Source organism: Ptychodera flava, unplaced genomic scaffold (assembly GCF_041260155.1).
Source record: "Ptychodera flava strain L36383 unplaced genomic scaffold, AS_Pfla_20210202 Scaffold_157__1_contigs__length_76673_pilon, whole genome shotgun sequence".
NCBI classification, from domain to species: Eukaryota; Metazoa; Hemichordata; class Enteropneusta; family Ptychoderidae; genus Ptychodera; species Ptychodera flava.
Window position 1 is genome coordinate 32,657 of NW_027248339.1, and position 14,937 is coordinate 47,593.

The 14,937-nt window shown below is 37.8% G+C and overlaps 1 protein-coding gene across 1 annotated transcript; it reads left to right on the forward strand.

The window, feature by feature from the left end:
* The first annotated feature begins 5,270 nt into the window (after positions 1 to 5,270).
* LOC139126901 (kielin/chordin-like protein) lies at positions 5,271 to 12,225 on the forward strand. The gene is made up of 6 exons (XM_070692824.1): positions 5,271 to 5,428; positions 6,148 to 6,190; positions 7,130 to 7,411; positions 7,735 to 7,979; positions 9,152 to 9,444; positions 11,922 to 12,225. Exons 1-6 carry the CDS (start codon positions 5,369 to 5,371, stop codon positions 11,932 to 11,934), a joined length of 936 nt encoding a protein of 311 aa, XP_070548925.1. The 5' UTR covers positions 5,271 to 5,368; the 3' UTR covers positions 11,935 to 12,225.
* The last annotated feature ends 2,712 nt before the right edge of the window (positions 12,226 to 14,937 follow it).

The window sequence follows — 14,937 nt, forward strand, 5'->3', positions numbered from 1 at the left end:
GTATTCTGCCGCTTCAGGAGAAGGTATCATTTATTTCTCTCTACCTCAGTCCCTTTATAGCCGATGCCATACAGAGATTCTACAGACGTTAGGCGAAAAATGCACAGTCATGGTCGAGGGGGAAAGTGCATCACTAATTACAATGGCTTTGCCTTGTTCACTGTACTACTCACTGCAAACAAAAATCATGCAAATATGAACAGTCTGAAGTGAAAGTTAGCGAGTCTAAAATGTCATACTCGTCGAGAAATAGTCCTTGCTATGATATCAAATGATGAAAGTGCCAGCATGGGAGCTTTTTCCCTTATGCAGCTTATTAGTTCTACTTTTGTTTTGCTGGGTTTTTAAAGAACGGGCGAGGTATAAATGGTGAAAACGTTCCATCTATAACCAGACCGAAAGCTAGGACATATCACAAATTCACAATAAGTGAACCCCACTTCAAATATTCAAAGGCGCTGCGGATCAGCCAAAAGTCAATTGATGGTAGGAGTATGTGATTTGTAATACCCACGACATCCATCGATTAAATACACCTACCTAACTACATAGTATACTTTCGAAGATTTTTTACCTCTAGCAACACGCAAAATAAATGACAATGGAGCGGTGGCACACAAAATGCAAATGTGTAAGTGGACCTACTCAAAATTGTATTCAAAATCAACTACAACTATTTTCTCTTTGAAATATCGTGCCGCAATTTGATGTTGCGTTGCTCTTACCTGTCAGATTGCCCCTATTATGTTAAACCAAGTATAAGGTGCGATATTTGGTTCAAGTTGTTCAATTCCAATAAGAGAAGTTACTTTTGATTAGTTTTCATTACATTTGTTCTGTTTGCATGATATGGTGTCTCTCGTGATACTCCAAAAGATGTCAAAATAACGAGCATTCAACATTTCAACCTTTCCGTTATCTTTGAAGAATGAATTTAAGTCCAGGCTGAAATTTGCTTTTCAGTGCCAAAGTGGCGTTTCGTACAAAGTGTATTGTGTTTGCGAGACTCATATTGTGTACTTCATCGTAGTATGTATAGGTAAAAGAAGAAAGTGTATTTTTCAAGAGCAAAGATAATGAAGATCAAGAGTTATTGTCACGAAGTTATCATCTTCGAGCTAATGTTGAAGTAGTTCCCAACCCAAACCCCCCTCCAAAAAAAAACAAACAAACAAAAACAATGAGGATGATACCCCCAAACACGATTGGGGCTAATTTTGGATAATTGGATGGTGTAGTAATGTTTGTTTGATCTGCAATGTAAGCTCGTCTGCTTTTCAATTTTTAGCAATAAACTTGCTTTATGGGTAATTTGTAATATTGTAACTTTCAACTAAAGGTCGCCTATTTTTATAAATTTGAAAAAATATAACAGATTCAATTTTCCAAAATTAGTTCCAATCGTGTTTCTTGTAATATGACAAAAAATGTCATGACCCCCTCTCTATTGCTTGAGAAAATTTGATCCAAATTTTGAATGACATTTGCTAATACCAGTGCAAAGATACACAGTGTAACATCGGCGGAAAAGAGATTTTCCAAGCTCGTGCTCGTTCCCCAGATCTCTTATGTACAGTAAACTGTCTCAGAAGGTTTAGCATTTCTTTATCACTGGTGTACAATATCATTATCTTCTTCATCGGCAAAGCCCTGAGTCTGATATGCCACGGCCATTGTCAGTATTTGCAAAATTTTCAAATGGTTTATGATCTTTCTCAGTGTTTCGATGCTTTTGTTCTCTCCTGTGTACATCACAGGCAACTGCTTTAATTTTGTCTCCTCTGTTCCCTCTGGTTGCCAGACTGTGATCAATAAACTATTGTATACATACTTTCTTAAGTGGTCTATTCATTACCATGGACATCCAATTGTAATCCTTATGCTGTTTTTTCTTGCTCTTCATTCATTTGCTATCTTCTACCACTTTCTCTTATAACGCTGTTTGTTCAATAGCGTCCGAAGTGTGGAAAACTGATGACATGCACTTCTGTATCCGCATAAACGAATAAATTTTATGGAATTTCCATAAAATGCAGAAAGGCGAATCCTTTTTGAATAAGCGTTGCAGGAATGATCAAATATGATAAAATATAAATTATGCTTGGAATCGTTAATTTACGCAATAGGTCAAGTCTCCCCGATTACAGTGTTTCCATCTGGGAAGATAAAGATGTCAACATCACTTTGAAATCTTCTCACATCATTGCAAGGGGAATCGCTGATTTTTGTACTTTCATTATTCATTTAAGTAATTACGGTAAGACGCGCCTCGGAAACAGATATTCGGACTCTCTAAGTTCTACAATTTTTTCTGATCTACCACTTGAGGGGGTCATTTTAAAGCTCTTGGAGAAAGAAAAACTTTCACCGCCTTATTTTTTCGAACATCCAAATTTAATTTTTGCGCCATAGAGTTAACAGAGGATTGGCGGCCATTTTGAATTTCAAATATCAGTAAATCTTGGATTATTTGTCACTCTAGTTCCAAAATTTGCACGCTAAGTCCTGATCTATATGCTTGATTTTGAAAGAGAATGGTTAAAAGATTCCTTTAGGAAAGTTTGAGTCTTTCATTTTCAGGTCGCATACTACCCTAAAGTAAAGATGGCAGTTGCTCTTCTCCTCAAAGTATGCCGAAATACAATGGATTAGCTTTGCAATAGACTTTATACACATGTGGGTTGTATTGACAAGTAGAACAACGTAGACTTTTGACGTAATGTGAGGAGTAGGACAACAAGAGTGTACAAGCATACAAGATACATCGAATATTATGACGATTGATTTTTACTATTGGTTATGGAGAAATCTCTACGCAGAGAGTTAATACTAAAAAGACCCCTCGGAAATTTTAGACTATTGAGACAGTGTATCCACAGCTGTGTTACCCTGCAAGGGTTTATGTGAACCGTCTGAGCTACATATGGACCGTGTACATCTGGATGTAGAGTAATCAAATGTCATAATATTCACATGGTGTCTAATCAAAACTGAGTGGGCGAACTGGTGCAATCCCTTTCGAGTGACATATAAGCACCAGTAGGGACCGCTTGTACAAACCGTTTGGGAAATTTAAATCTTCGATTTTAACAAACGCAAGGAAGTGAAATCTTGACTTGATGCGTATGTATCAAATCAATGAGGTGGGATTTTCGTAATTGCGCCTGTGCGACGTTCCTGTTTCAAAACAATGTATTTCTTGCACGATATCTAGATATATATCACGTCAACACAGCTACAAAATTTAAATGTTACAGCGTACGTTTAGTCAAATGTGTTTTAACTTTCATTAATCACCGACGTACCTTGGATGCAGTGTCCATATTGTGACTTTCAGCTTAGTTCCGACGACCTCTTCATTTCAAAACAAACAGCAGACCAGAAATGAGTCCATAAATCTATCAAAGAGGCAGCTTCTGTTTTACGTAAACTGGGTGCACCATATGCAGGCACAGATGGCTAAATTTGCTTCAACGTTTACGCGAACGAAAGTCTGAGACAAACATATTACCAAAAGAAACAAAAGTGTTTCGGGTTGTTTAAGGTAAAATGTATGACATTTTTTGCATTTTTACGTAATACTATCTAGAGTACCAGTCTGAGACATTAAAAGATTGCTTTGGATAGCATTAAACGGTATTCGATTCTGTTAAAAAACTGTGTGGGTGGTGTTTTGCAATACCTTTTCAGAGTTCAACAAATGTGCACTATCCAGGCATTCAATACAAACAGTGCAGTCTTGTCACTTATGCAGTGGCAACACATTTTATGGCACATGGGATAGGCTTCGACGGAGCCGAAGCAAAATTCACAACCTTTTGACATATACATGTTTTTCGACCAACGGTTACAGATTTCCCATTCCTGCATATTCTTTGGTCCTCAATCTCTGGCAAACTGAGAACTGTTTTTTACAAAATGTATTGTCATTGTTTGGTTGTTGAGTATTGCGACTCAAAACATGATCATGGAGCTTTTATATCTGTATACGTATACGTATTTTGTTCTCACTTTGTATTGTTGGTTTCAGTACTTTCAACCGTCATGAGATAACCAAAGATAATCTAGCAGGGTACATCAGGATTTGAAAGGTCTTTACTCTTGCTGTATTTTTATCAATATTATAATTACATGTATTGGTATTTAACCTTTGCTAAGTGGGGGGGGGGGGTCAATCAAAATGTCTGAGTTGGAGAGGGGTTACTCAAATTCATCATGGTTCGCAGGGGGTTACTCGAAATGTCGGGTTTTCCGACGAAATTTCTCCGACTCCTCACGCCGTAAATAATAACGGCTCCCTTTCCGTGTGACTCAAAACATCGAACCTGGCACTCACCTTGTTAATTTACGTATGCTTACATATACGTATATAGACGTATGTATGACTTTCTCTGTGTGTTGACCACTGACGTCGTGAAAAATATTGTCCTCCTTTAGTCAGTTCACAGTACCCGGAAAAATATCAGCTCATCGGCCTTTTTGACATAATTCTGCCAGTCGAAGATATATTGCAGATCTGTTGCAGCTGTTAGAGGCTACTAAACTTCGTTTCTGTAGTTAACTATACAGTGTTGAAAGGAGCAATAACTTCCTTTAATTGACGCCTATACTTTTTTGTAAGGAAAGGGCTTCGATCTGCATTCACAAGAATATTGTATTGCATTCTCGTTCCCGGAAAAAACGTCCAAAATTATCAGTGACAAAGCTTCCTAGTTATTTATATTTTATATATAGTTTCTTATATCGATTGAAATGGAAAATTCATCAAAAGCTGTCGCGCAGGTGTACGTCATCGCTAGCACGTAATCAGAAAAAAAAGTTATGACAATGCTGGTGAAATGTATGAACGCTGGCTGCATATACGACAGTCTGATGAGACCATTTTAGCTGTGGACAAAATGCGTGATATTTGCAATATGATTAAATCATTACAATGACTATTTTAGTTGTGCGCATGCTCAGAACAATAACTTTCTACGGCGATGACCGCAGGTACCCAATGAAAGTACACATTTCCTAATTGGGGGAGCGGTGCATATCGTTCTCTAAAACACCATTGGTGGATACTAAGTAACGGTAAAGTATACCTTTACTTTTTTGGAAAGTATCTCGTGTATATTCACCCTTTGATGAACCCAAGAACCGGCTGTCCCTGTACCATCTTTATCGCTACCAGTTCTTACCGGTGCACGACGACAGTCTGGCCTGATTTAATTGGATGTTGTCTGCAAGACAAGGATATATATACCCGACCACTTCCTGCAAATTGTCACACAGCCTCCTGCAAACATCCCGTACAAGAGGTCCGGCGTCCTACAAGAAACACTGAAAGTAGCGTAAGATACACAGTGTGCAGTACAACGTTGAAATGAAGCTGGTAGCAATATTTGCCGTGTTGGCGGGGTTAGTCCTTGTTGGTGAAGCAGTCGTAAGTAATCACTTTTCAATATTTTACTACGTATTTTAATTGAACTTGCATGCAGGTAGGTAGGTTGAGTATGTATGTATGTATGTATGTATGTATGTGTGTGTACGTTTGTATGAATGCCTGTATTTGTATATAGGCACCTTTTGCACCGTTGCACAAAATAGATTTGGACAAATAAATGTCTTAATTTGTACAATTTTCTTTTTTTCAAATATATTAAAGTTTTAAACGAGTTAACTCATACCTAATGCCATGAATAATTTTTTCTGCTGAAAGTGGATCGGGACAAGCAGATTTACCCGTTTGTAATTTACCAATAAACACGATTGGAACTAATTCGGGATGATTGGATGGTGAAGTAATGTCGATTTAATCTGCAAATGTAACCTTATCTACTTTTCTTTTTAAGTTACACACTTGTTTTTATGAGTAATTTGTAATGTTGCAACATTCAGCAATAGGGCACCCAACACTTTAGAGAAATTTGAAAAATATGAAGATACAATTATCCATAATCAGTCCCAATGCTGTTTATGGTACACTGAACGGAAAAGCAGAAACAAGGGATTGTATCATCAATTATACAACCATTTGTCATATCTAAAACAAAATTCTGATCCCTGTTTGCGAGACATTTCACGGTGATGTAAACATCGGGAAGGATTTTTTTTCAACTGGAGCAATCCACGTACTAACGGCCGTCTCAACATTATCCACAGACACGTGCCGTAGACGTTCCTAAGGAGGACTTTAGCACTGCAGGTTAGAACAAACTTACTGTTTCTTTGACAAAAGCGCCAAACTGAAACCCACATCGCAGTACTTCATTCTTAAAAACATCCAATATCGGAGAGAAGAAAATATCCTGTTCGCCTGTTCGATCCTGCAATTCTTAAACCTTAATTTAAAATATCGTGCCGTGCTATGGCTATGGCAGATAAATTACATGGGACAACCGTTTAACAAGCTGTGCGATAAAGGACGTGTGTCTTATTATGCGCCAATGCAAGATACTAGTTTTTCGCAACCATTTGCGCACTTCGACAAATATTACAGCGTTAATTTTAAACGAGTTTATAGGCAGGTATCATGTGTACACATGCATTTTCTTATACCTTTGAAATGATTTAATTCACTGTTTCATCTAGTCTACAAAAAAACCGAATAACATTCCACACTGGGTAAAATATGTGATGGAGGATACGACCAGATATACACATTAGCCTCCCTTTCGGACCCCACCTCTGCAATTTTACCAAGCGGTCCCATCGGAGTTTTTCCAAATTACCACCAAAGGAATGCAGGCCAACTTCGATTTAACTTAAGCCCGAAACTTGCCGTCAATACAGAGCCTGAGAATAAACCTTCTAATAAAGTATAATGAATAATTGGCAATAATATGAAGCCGATTACCTGAACATCATTTATATTGCTGGTTGACTGAAAATCGGTAACACTCACAACGCATTTCAAAACAGTTAATCAGTTATACTGAATCCTCAGTTGACGACTCCTTATGCTGCTTTGAATAATCACAATCAACCAATTGCAAACAACTTTCCGAGCATATTGACCAACCCAAAGAAAAACATACACCCTCTAATTCAGGACGACGATGGCGCTTCTCTTTTACAGATAAATGTTTTTTTCTGTTGTCATTAGGTGCTCTCTGATACCATCTTTCGTCTATCTTTTTTACAGATGATTTCCTCACGGTAGTGGGCCATTGGAAATCTTGTTTGAAGCGCCTAATTATAATAATTATTAATCTCAACAAACCTGTCGACACAGACACCATCATTGAGTTCACAGTGACACAAAATGGAACTGATGAAGAAGTCTCTAAGCAAAACGCAACCGTGGTGGCAGGACAGACCAAACTTATAATCGTTATTCTGGTCCCAAGCTGCTACGAAGATTACTGGATATACTGGATAATCATTTACAAAGAAAAGTACTGGGGTATCATCTGGATCTTAAAATGTTAGTATATTTCTGTTGTATCCAGTCTGTAATAGATTCTAGTAGCATCGTCTTACAAAACAGATATAGTTTTCCTAAAAAGTATTTCAAATTGAGTTCCACATGAATAAAGAACTTTGAAAATCTCGTTCATTTGCCCTACCATAGTACAGAACCCGGGCTATTCCACAACAGTGATAGCTGTATCGGTAAACAAGCTTATGACAAACGTTATCAAGTTTTCTGAACAAACACGCTATAATCAAATGTAAGTCACGTGAACGGTGAGAACATAACACCTCTGTGCAGCGATGAACAATCCTTTTCTGTGTCATATTTTGTAGGCATGAACGGGAACGGGAAAAAAGATCCTCACTTGAGTACCTTCAGTGGTGTTCACTACAATTTCCAAGGTTACTGCAGCTACACACTGGTCAAGGACTGTCGGTCAGATACTCCCTCTTTCGACATATCTGCTGACTTCCGTGGGCGAGACAGCCCGACTGAACCCCCAACAAGAATGGTGGCGGTAACAACGAGACTAAGTAATGGCCACACCTACACGTTCCTGGATGACAATTCTATCTGGGTAAGTTTAAAAATAAGCCGATAAACATAACAAGGATTGTTTAAAGTCATGGCTCCATTCGAAAACAAGCTCGACGACTTGCATTTTTTTTTCATTTCAGGCGGCTTTCCAAAAAATATAAGCCTTATTGTTATTTTCATGTGATGTATTGAATTCTGTTTATTTGAATACTTGGAGATGAGGTAGTCTTGTAAAGCATAGCTGGTCCATCTTTGGACCTTCATGCTTCATTTTTCTCTATCGCCGATCTCTTTTCCACAATAAGAGCAGAAACGGTTGATGCAATTTTTTTTAAGTATTGTAAGTACTGACCAGAAACAACTCTCCTAATTTGACGTATGTATACCCTTCCTAGAAATGTCCTTTGCGATTTTACTGGTCTTAATATTTCCGGACGTTGTATGCTCATTACAGAGCTGTTACGATTAAGTACATTAAGAATTGTGCTGTCAAGCTTGGCAAAACCTATCCGACTGTATCATATGGAAATTGTACACTTTCAAGCATATCACATACTACTGCTACGGGAAATAACATTGTACAATCCTGAAACTGCACTCGATCATCCATAATCATGCCTCTTCTTCTTCCAATGAATATTCGGCGAGTCTCGCTGTTATCTTAATTCAGGGTCACAGAATAAACTCCTTTAACTTTATGACTGTCTCGCAGAATAAAAGTTCAAATCTTTCAAACCAGACTTCAAAATTGCTGAAAGTGAAAATTTGGCTTGTGGTATTCCTCAATATTTGTCAAAGAAACTCTGGAGTCTAATAACAATAGCTCCTGTGGTTTTTACCTGCGAAAAAAGAAAAATCACTCCAAGACAGTTTGTGCAAATTTGCTGATATGCCTTGAGCTTTGGTTTTATGGGTCATGGCATCAACCATGGGCGAGTAAAATTATTTCAGAACTATATTCATATTACGAGGTAAACTCTGGTCCATCTTCATCATGTTAGTTTTGATAAGCTGATATACTTCCCAATTTTTTAGTCTAGTGACGTATTTTAAATTAATCGAAGTGTGTTTATTTTTTGCAAAACCGTATTCCTTAAAATGTAGTTTTCCAATAACAGTCCCTGTATCAACCACAACAATAACAATAGTAACAACAACAACTATGAAAATCAGGTAGGACCTAACAAAAATTTGACAAACTTCACTTTTTAGGTTGACGGACATCTGTTATTAGACCGTTCTCTAGACCTCCGTGACAACATCGGGTATGTCCACGCTAAGGATGACAGCGTTCTATTAGAACTCCATCACAGTGGGCTATCTCTTCTGTGGACCGGAAAATACCACGAGGCTTCTGTAACCGTTGGTAACGATGAGTTCATGGGCAAACTGTGTGGAATGTTTGGCAATGGTGACCCAGAGAGAGGTCAGGACTTGGTGAAGTCAAACGGGATGAGAACGACCAACGTCACCGAGTTTGCAGAGAGTTGGGTCATCCCAGGAAGGTTTGTCATGTACTCCACCTATCTCAGAGTTTGATATTAAAGCCCCACTAGCTGTATCTTTTAGCATTGTTTTTATTATTTTACTTTCAAGCTATAATAAGTTTGTTAGAATGTACTAATTTAGGTGTGTGTATGCACTTATTGTTAACGACCCTCTGAGACTATCATGCAATTTTGAACAAGATAAAGATTACACTGTAATTAAATGTTTGTCCAAACATTAAATCTGAACCCATGCGGAAAAGCAAAAACCGTGGATACTGTGCATATCTGCACTGAAATCTTCACATAAACTGCACAGAGTAGTCCAATGTAATGCATAGGAGTGAATTTTTACAACTGTGACATTGTCTGTTCTGTTTCCCTTGCAATATTACCAATTTTTGAAAATGTTTGGAAATCAAAATGACCGTTAAAATTTGAATATGCTTGTCAAGTGTTTCACAAAGGAAGGTTCCTACCGCGGCAAAAGCCCACATTCCCTCAGAGGGTAGAATTCAGAGAAACCAGCAGAGAATAGGAATATACTTTGAGGTCAACAAATTTCAAGAGTTACAGCTAGTGGGGCTTTAAACTCCCACAGCCCTTGGTTCGCTCTATGCAGCGTCTCATATTTTACCAACACTTCTGCCCTAAACAGTCGGGCCAGGCATAACCATTGTACCAAACGTGTGTGAAACCCTCCTTGACTACGCTTGCTTGCTGAGCCAGATCGCATTTTAGCTCTAAATCAGGGCAGTTGGAGCATAGAGCGTAAGCGAGCGACCGTGATATTTTAGATCTATATAGCATCGTCCCTTCACCCACTGTATGTTAAAATTCATCAAACATGAGACTTTAGTGGATGGAAGTGTCAAGGCTTAATTGTCCTTTGAAATTTCACTGTCGATATAAGTCGACCATTTCTTGCGTATGAGGTTATGCCTAAAGGTATACGCCATATTTTTTGTACCTGAGAACGAGCGTACCGGTACATAAACCGTCTTATTTGCAACGATGCAATGGCTGCTTTAAAGGTATATGGTCACTGTAAATTTGCATATTCCATACATGGCAAAGAGGCGGGGCTTAGCGTACTACCCCATAACACCAGTAGCTGTCGGTCCTCCATATTTGATACGTCAAAGAACATGCAGACGACGCTGCTAAGTATGCTATGGCTGGTTGTGTGGAGGCGCCCTTTTCAAAAAGCGGCCACCCACGTAAAATCTGTGATTGGCTATTAAAAACAGGTGACCGTATACCTTTAAATATAATGTGTTACATTCCTGTACCTCCCTATTGAAGGAATAGAGAGATTATTCATTCATTACATCGGCTGTCGACCGTCCCACCACCATTATTGCAGAAAACCGGTTCCATCATGTCAGAGAAACGATTAATATCCCGTCAATTTTCCATGTCGTATATCGGTTGGCGGTCGACCACATATCAGGCAGTAGCCTTTGATAATTATAGGATACTACCCAATATCGCCTGTCCCTGTGTCACATGAGCATGACTGTCATTTGTAATGCGTCACCAACGAGACGAAGTCTCGTGTCTAACGCATCACAAATGACAGTAATGACACGAATACTGGATGCGAGGCAAGGAACTGGCGACATTAGGTAATGACCGATTTATCGTATAACCATGCCCAGAATTTCACAAATGATAGGAAAACCTTAAATTTTGAGGCTTTTCTTTTACTAGTATTCCGCCATGCGCATAATTACGGAACTACTAGTGTAAAGTATACATAAAGTATATGACCTAGTTTTTAAAGAATTCAACAACACTCTCAATATCCTGCGTATCTCAGTGAACACCTTAAGAAAAGATACCGCGACTCAAAAATAGTTGCACCTCAAGAACGTCTTTTATACAATCTTTCCTCTGCCTAAATCTCTCCGATTTCGATCGCACTCGATCGTCAACACATCGTAGGGAGTGGAGAGAGGCGGCTATTTTATTTGCTTACACTTAGAGTTGCCATTTCAAGAGACGCCGCTGGCGCGACATCGCTGTCGCTCCATGTGCTTAAGACCTGTTCAGAGGTAGACTGCTATTCGAACGGTAGAATGTATCCTTGAGCTTGTCTAAAAAATACAATAACTTTGATTGAATAACCATGGAGTAACATCATAAGATTCAACGTAGTTATTCCGAAATGTCCTTTCCTCGAAGCCCTTGAAACTTTTGTGTCGGCAACATCACATTGAACTAGGAGGCCGTTAAGTTTATATCCTTTGTTTACTTTCGAATTCCAAACGTAGTTCGGGATCACTCAAAAACTGATGACGTTTATCGTGCGTATCTCGACGTTTACTGTGAAATATCACTGTTGATATTTTACGGTGAACGTCACAAGGACTGAGCAATTGGTCATGGGTATAAGATAAAATGACTCATCAATAAATGTTGCTGTCACTGTGAGATGACATTGGTGTTATCTTCTTTTTGTTAAATCTCTCGCACTTCATTGTATCTTTCAGTTGTCCTAACTAGGAAGAAGCATACAAACGTTAGCAAAATGACAAGAGGAGACATTACGCCGTCTGTCATTTAGAAATCAATTTCCATTACTTTGTCTGCCACATGGAAAAAATCTGCTCCTATTTTCATTTTAACCTTGTGATCCGTATGTAAGACTAGGTAGCAAACCTTTTCTTTACTCTCTATATGTTCAAAAGACTTTCCTCAATTTCCTTTCCATGAAAACGTTCTTTTTCTTTTCGAAAATGGTAACCAGTTCTATTGTATAGGGTTATTTAACATGGGAATAAAGAAATTAATATATATACTGTATGGACTGATTTAATTGTGATGAAGTAGATGATTAATTGGTGATTGTATTTGATTGGTAGCTGTGCTGGTAAAGAATGTTTGATTCTTTCAATTACAATGAACTTGGTTTGGAACTTATTGCATCAAACGATCATATGCAGGGCATGTGATAAGGATGTGTATGTGCACTGGGATTTTATTTAACAAAATCGTGTCGTCTGAAAGATTTTCTAAAATTGTTTACACAGAACTTGAATAAACGACGTCTCTGGGAGGGAAATGTATGATAACTGTAGGTCGCCATCAGCGTTGGTCTGATCATATGTGGTTTTACAACAGGCAGACTTTCAGCTTGCGGCTCTGTGAGGTTACATTATTCACATTTCCAGTACACCCTGACTGCACCAATGCCGCAACATGCCTGAGATAAATACAGCCTCAAGATCGCGATCTCTCTCTCTCTCTCTCTCTTCTCTCTCTCTCTCTCTCTCGCTCTCTCTCGCGCGCGCGCTCTCTCTCTCTACATGCTCATTTAAATGTAACTTATTAGTTATTTATCGAGTTGGTAATATAGATAATGGTATTTAGTTGAAAACATGTCTAAAAAAGAAGGTAGAGTTAAATTAAAATAAAATAAAATAAGATCACTATTCATCTTTTGCATATGTAGAAGGGATTTTGAAAACAAACAAAGTTAATTACAGTTAGCGTCTAGTCGAGGAAATTCTTACCGTATATATCTGACACAGATTGAAAGTATCAGTTGAAAATTATTGCAAGTGATAATTTTTTACCACTTGTATGAGGGCGCTGTGGGCAATTTACATATTGACAAGTAATTTTAAATGACACAGTCCCCACCTCTAATTTAGGTGATTTGACTAGATGTAACTGAATCTTAGTCAAAATATCGCACCAATTAGAATGTGTTACTGTTATAGTACCTTGACATTGTGACAAATTCAAATGAAATTTGGGTTGATATCTTTACTTGATGGCTCCAGCCTGACGAAAAAGGCTAAACAATAAAAATGGCCGTCAGGTAGCCATGTTTGATCATATCACCTATACAATTACAGTTAATGAAAGCATTATGATCTACACTGATACCTCAACTCACATTCCCAAAGGTACAAAAACAGCAAATGATTGAGCTACCTAGGCATGCCTGAGCACTACCTCAACACTGATAAAAAGTAAAACAAAATTGCCACCCAGCATACACATTTTACGATGTTGCAAAATATGATCACATGCAGGTGCATGTTATAGTACTCTGTCCTTAAGCTAAGTTTGAATGGAATACGTCCAGTCATGTCTGGGTAGTGACTCGGGGGACAAATGCAAAAAATGGCCACAAGGCTGGCATATTGACTTATAATTAAAGATAAACTGACATGCATCTGAATGTCATAATAATATGTATTTTTGCCGAGGATGATTGAAACCAGTCAAATGACCAATACAAATTAAAACAAAGTAGCCATCAATTGCCCATATTGGAATTTATCGCAAAATAAATGGAAAACATTAATCGAGAATAGAGTATTGCCTTTTCGCAAACTTTGAATGTAATCAGTCATGGTGTATGGAAATTATAGCTTAATGCGCAAATGGCTTCCTATTGGATAAGATTGCAAACTAAATCGACATAATGTGCATGCCATAGAGTGTTGTCATGAGTGCATGACTTTGTCATGCAGAGACTAATTAAAAGCACTGGTTTTATCAAAATCAATGCCTACTGTATTTATATATGGCCAGATAATAGAACTTATAAAAATGCAAATGAGCTTATAATCAGAATGCCATGCTTATCAGATTTAAAGCATAGATAGACCTAGGTATGATAAATAAATAGCAAAGGTTGGGTCAAAATCAGTGTAGGCAATATCAAAACATAGCCTTATAACAGAAATTCATCACAAATGCAAATGAGCTAACAATCACAATGTCATTTTCATCAAAATTACAGTATTAGTGGGGCTAAATGTCATCAATAAATGGCAGAGGTTTGGTCCTTCAATATTGATATACGGCCTAATAACAGAAATTCATTAAATACACATGAGCTTTAAGTCAATGTGTCGTGCTTATCGAAATTACAGATTCAAAGCCCCACTAGCTGTATCTTTTAGCGTTATTTTTATTTGTACTTTCAAGTTAGAATAATTTTTGTCAGAATGTATTAATTTAGGTTTGTGTATACACTTATTATTAACTTGGGCTGGGAATGTATATGGAATTTTTAACAAGATAAAGATTATACTGCGATTTCATGGTAGCCCCTTGCAGAAAAGCAAAAATCAATGGATACTGTGCATATCTGAAATGAAATCTACACATAAACTGTACACGTAATGCAAAAGGGTGAATGTTTTTAACTGTGACATTGTCTGTTATGTTTCCTTTGTAATATTACCGATTTTTGAAAATGGCGGGAAGTCAAAATGACCGTTAAAATTTGAATTTACTTGCCAAATGCTTCACAAAGGAATGGTTTTCTAATGCAGTAAAAGCCCACATCCCTTCAGAGGGTTGGATTCAGAGAAAGCCAGGAGGAAATAGGAAGAAATTTTGATGTCAACAAATTTCTAAAGTTACAACTAGTGGGGCTTTAAGTTAACGTAAGTATGAATAATAAATAGTAGAGATTTTGTGTAAACGAGTGCTTTCAGTGTTTAAGCGCAGTGGTCGTCGCGCTGCGCGTGCGTGATATTTTTG

Bases quoted from the DNA above. Each gene is read 5' to 3' on its own strand.
- LOC139126901 (XM_070692824.1), top strand. From the start codon at position 5,369: ATGAAGCTGGTAGCAATATTTGCCGTGTTGGCGGGGTTAGTCCTTGTT. The intron at 6,191-7,129 runs GTTAGAACAAAC...TCTTTTTTACAG, and splicing joins GGAGGACTTTAGCACTGCAG to ATGATTTCCTCACGGTAGTG. The intron at 7,412-7,734 runs GTTAGTATATTT...CATATTTTGTAG, and splicing joins TATCATCTGGATCTTAAAAT to GCATGAACGGGAACGGGAAA.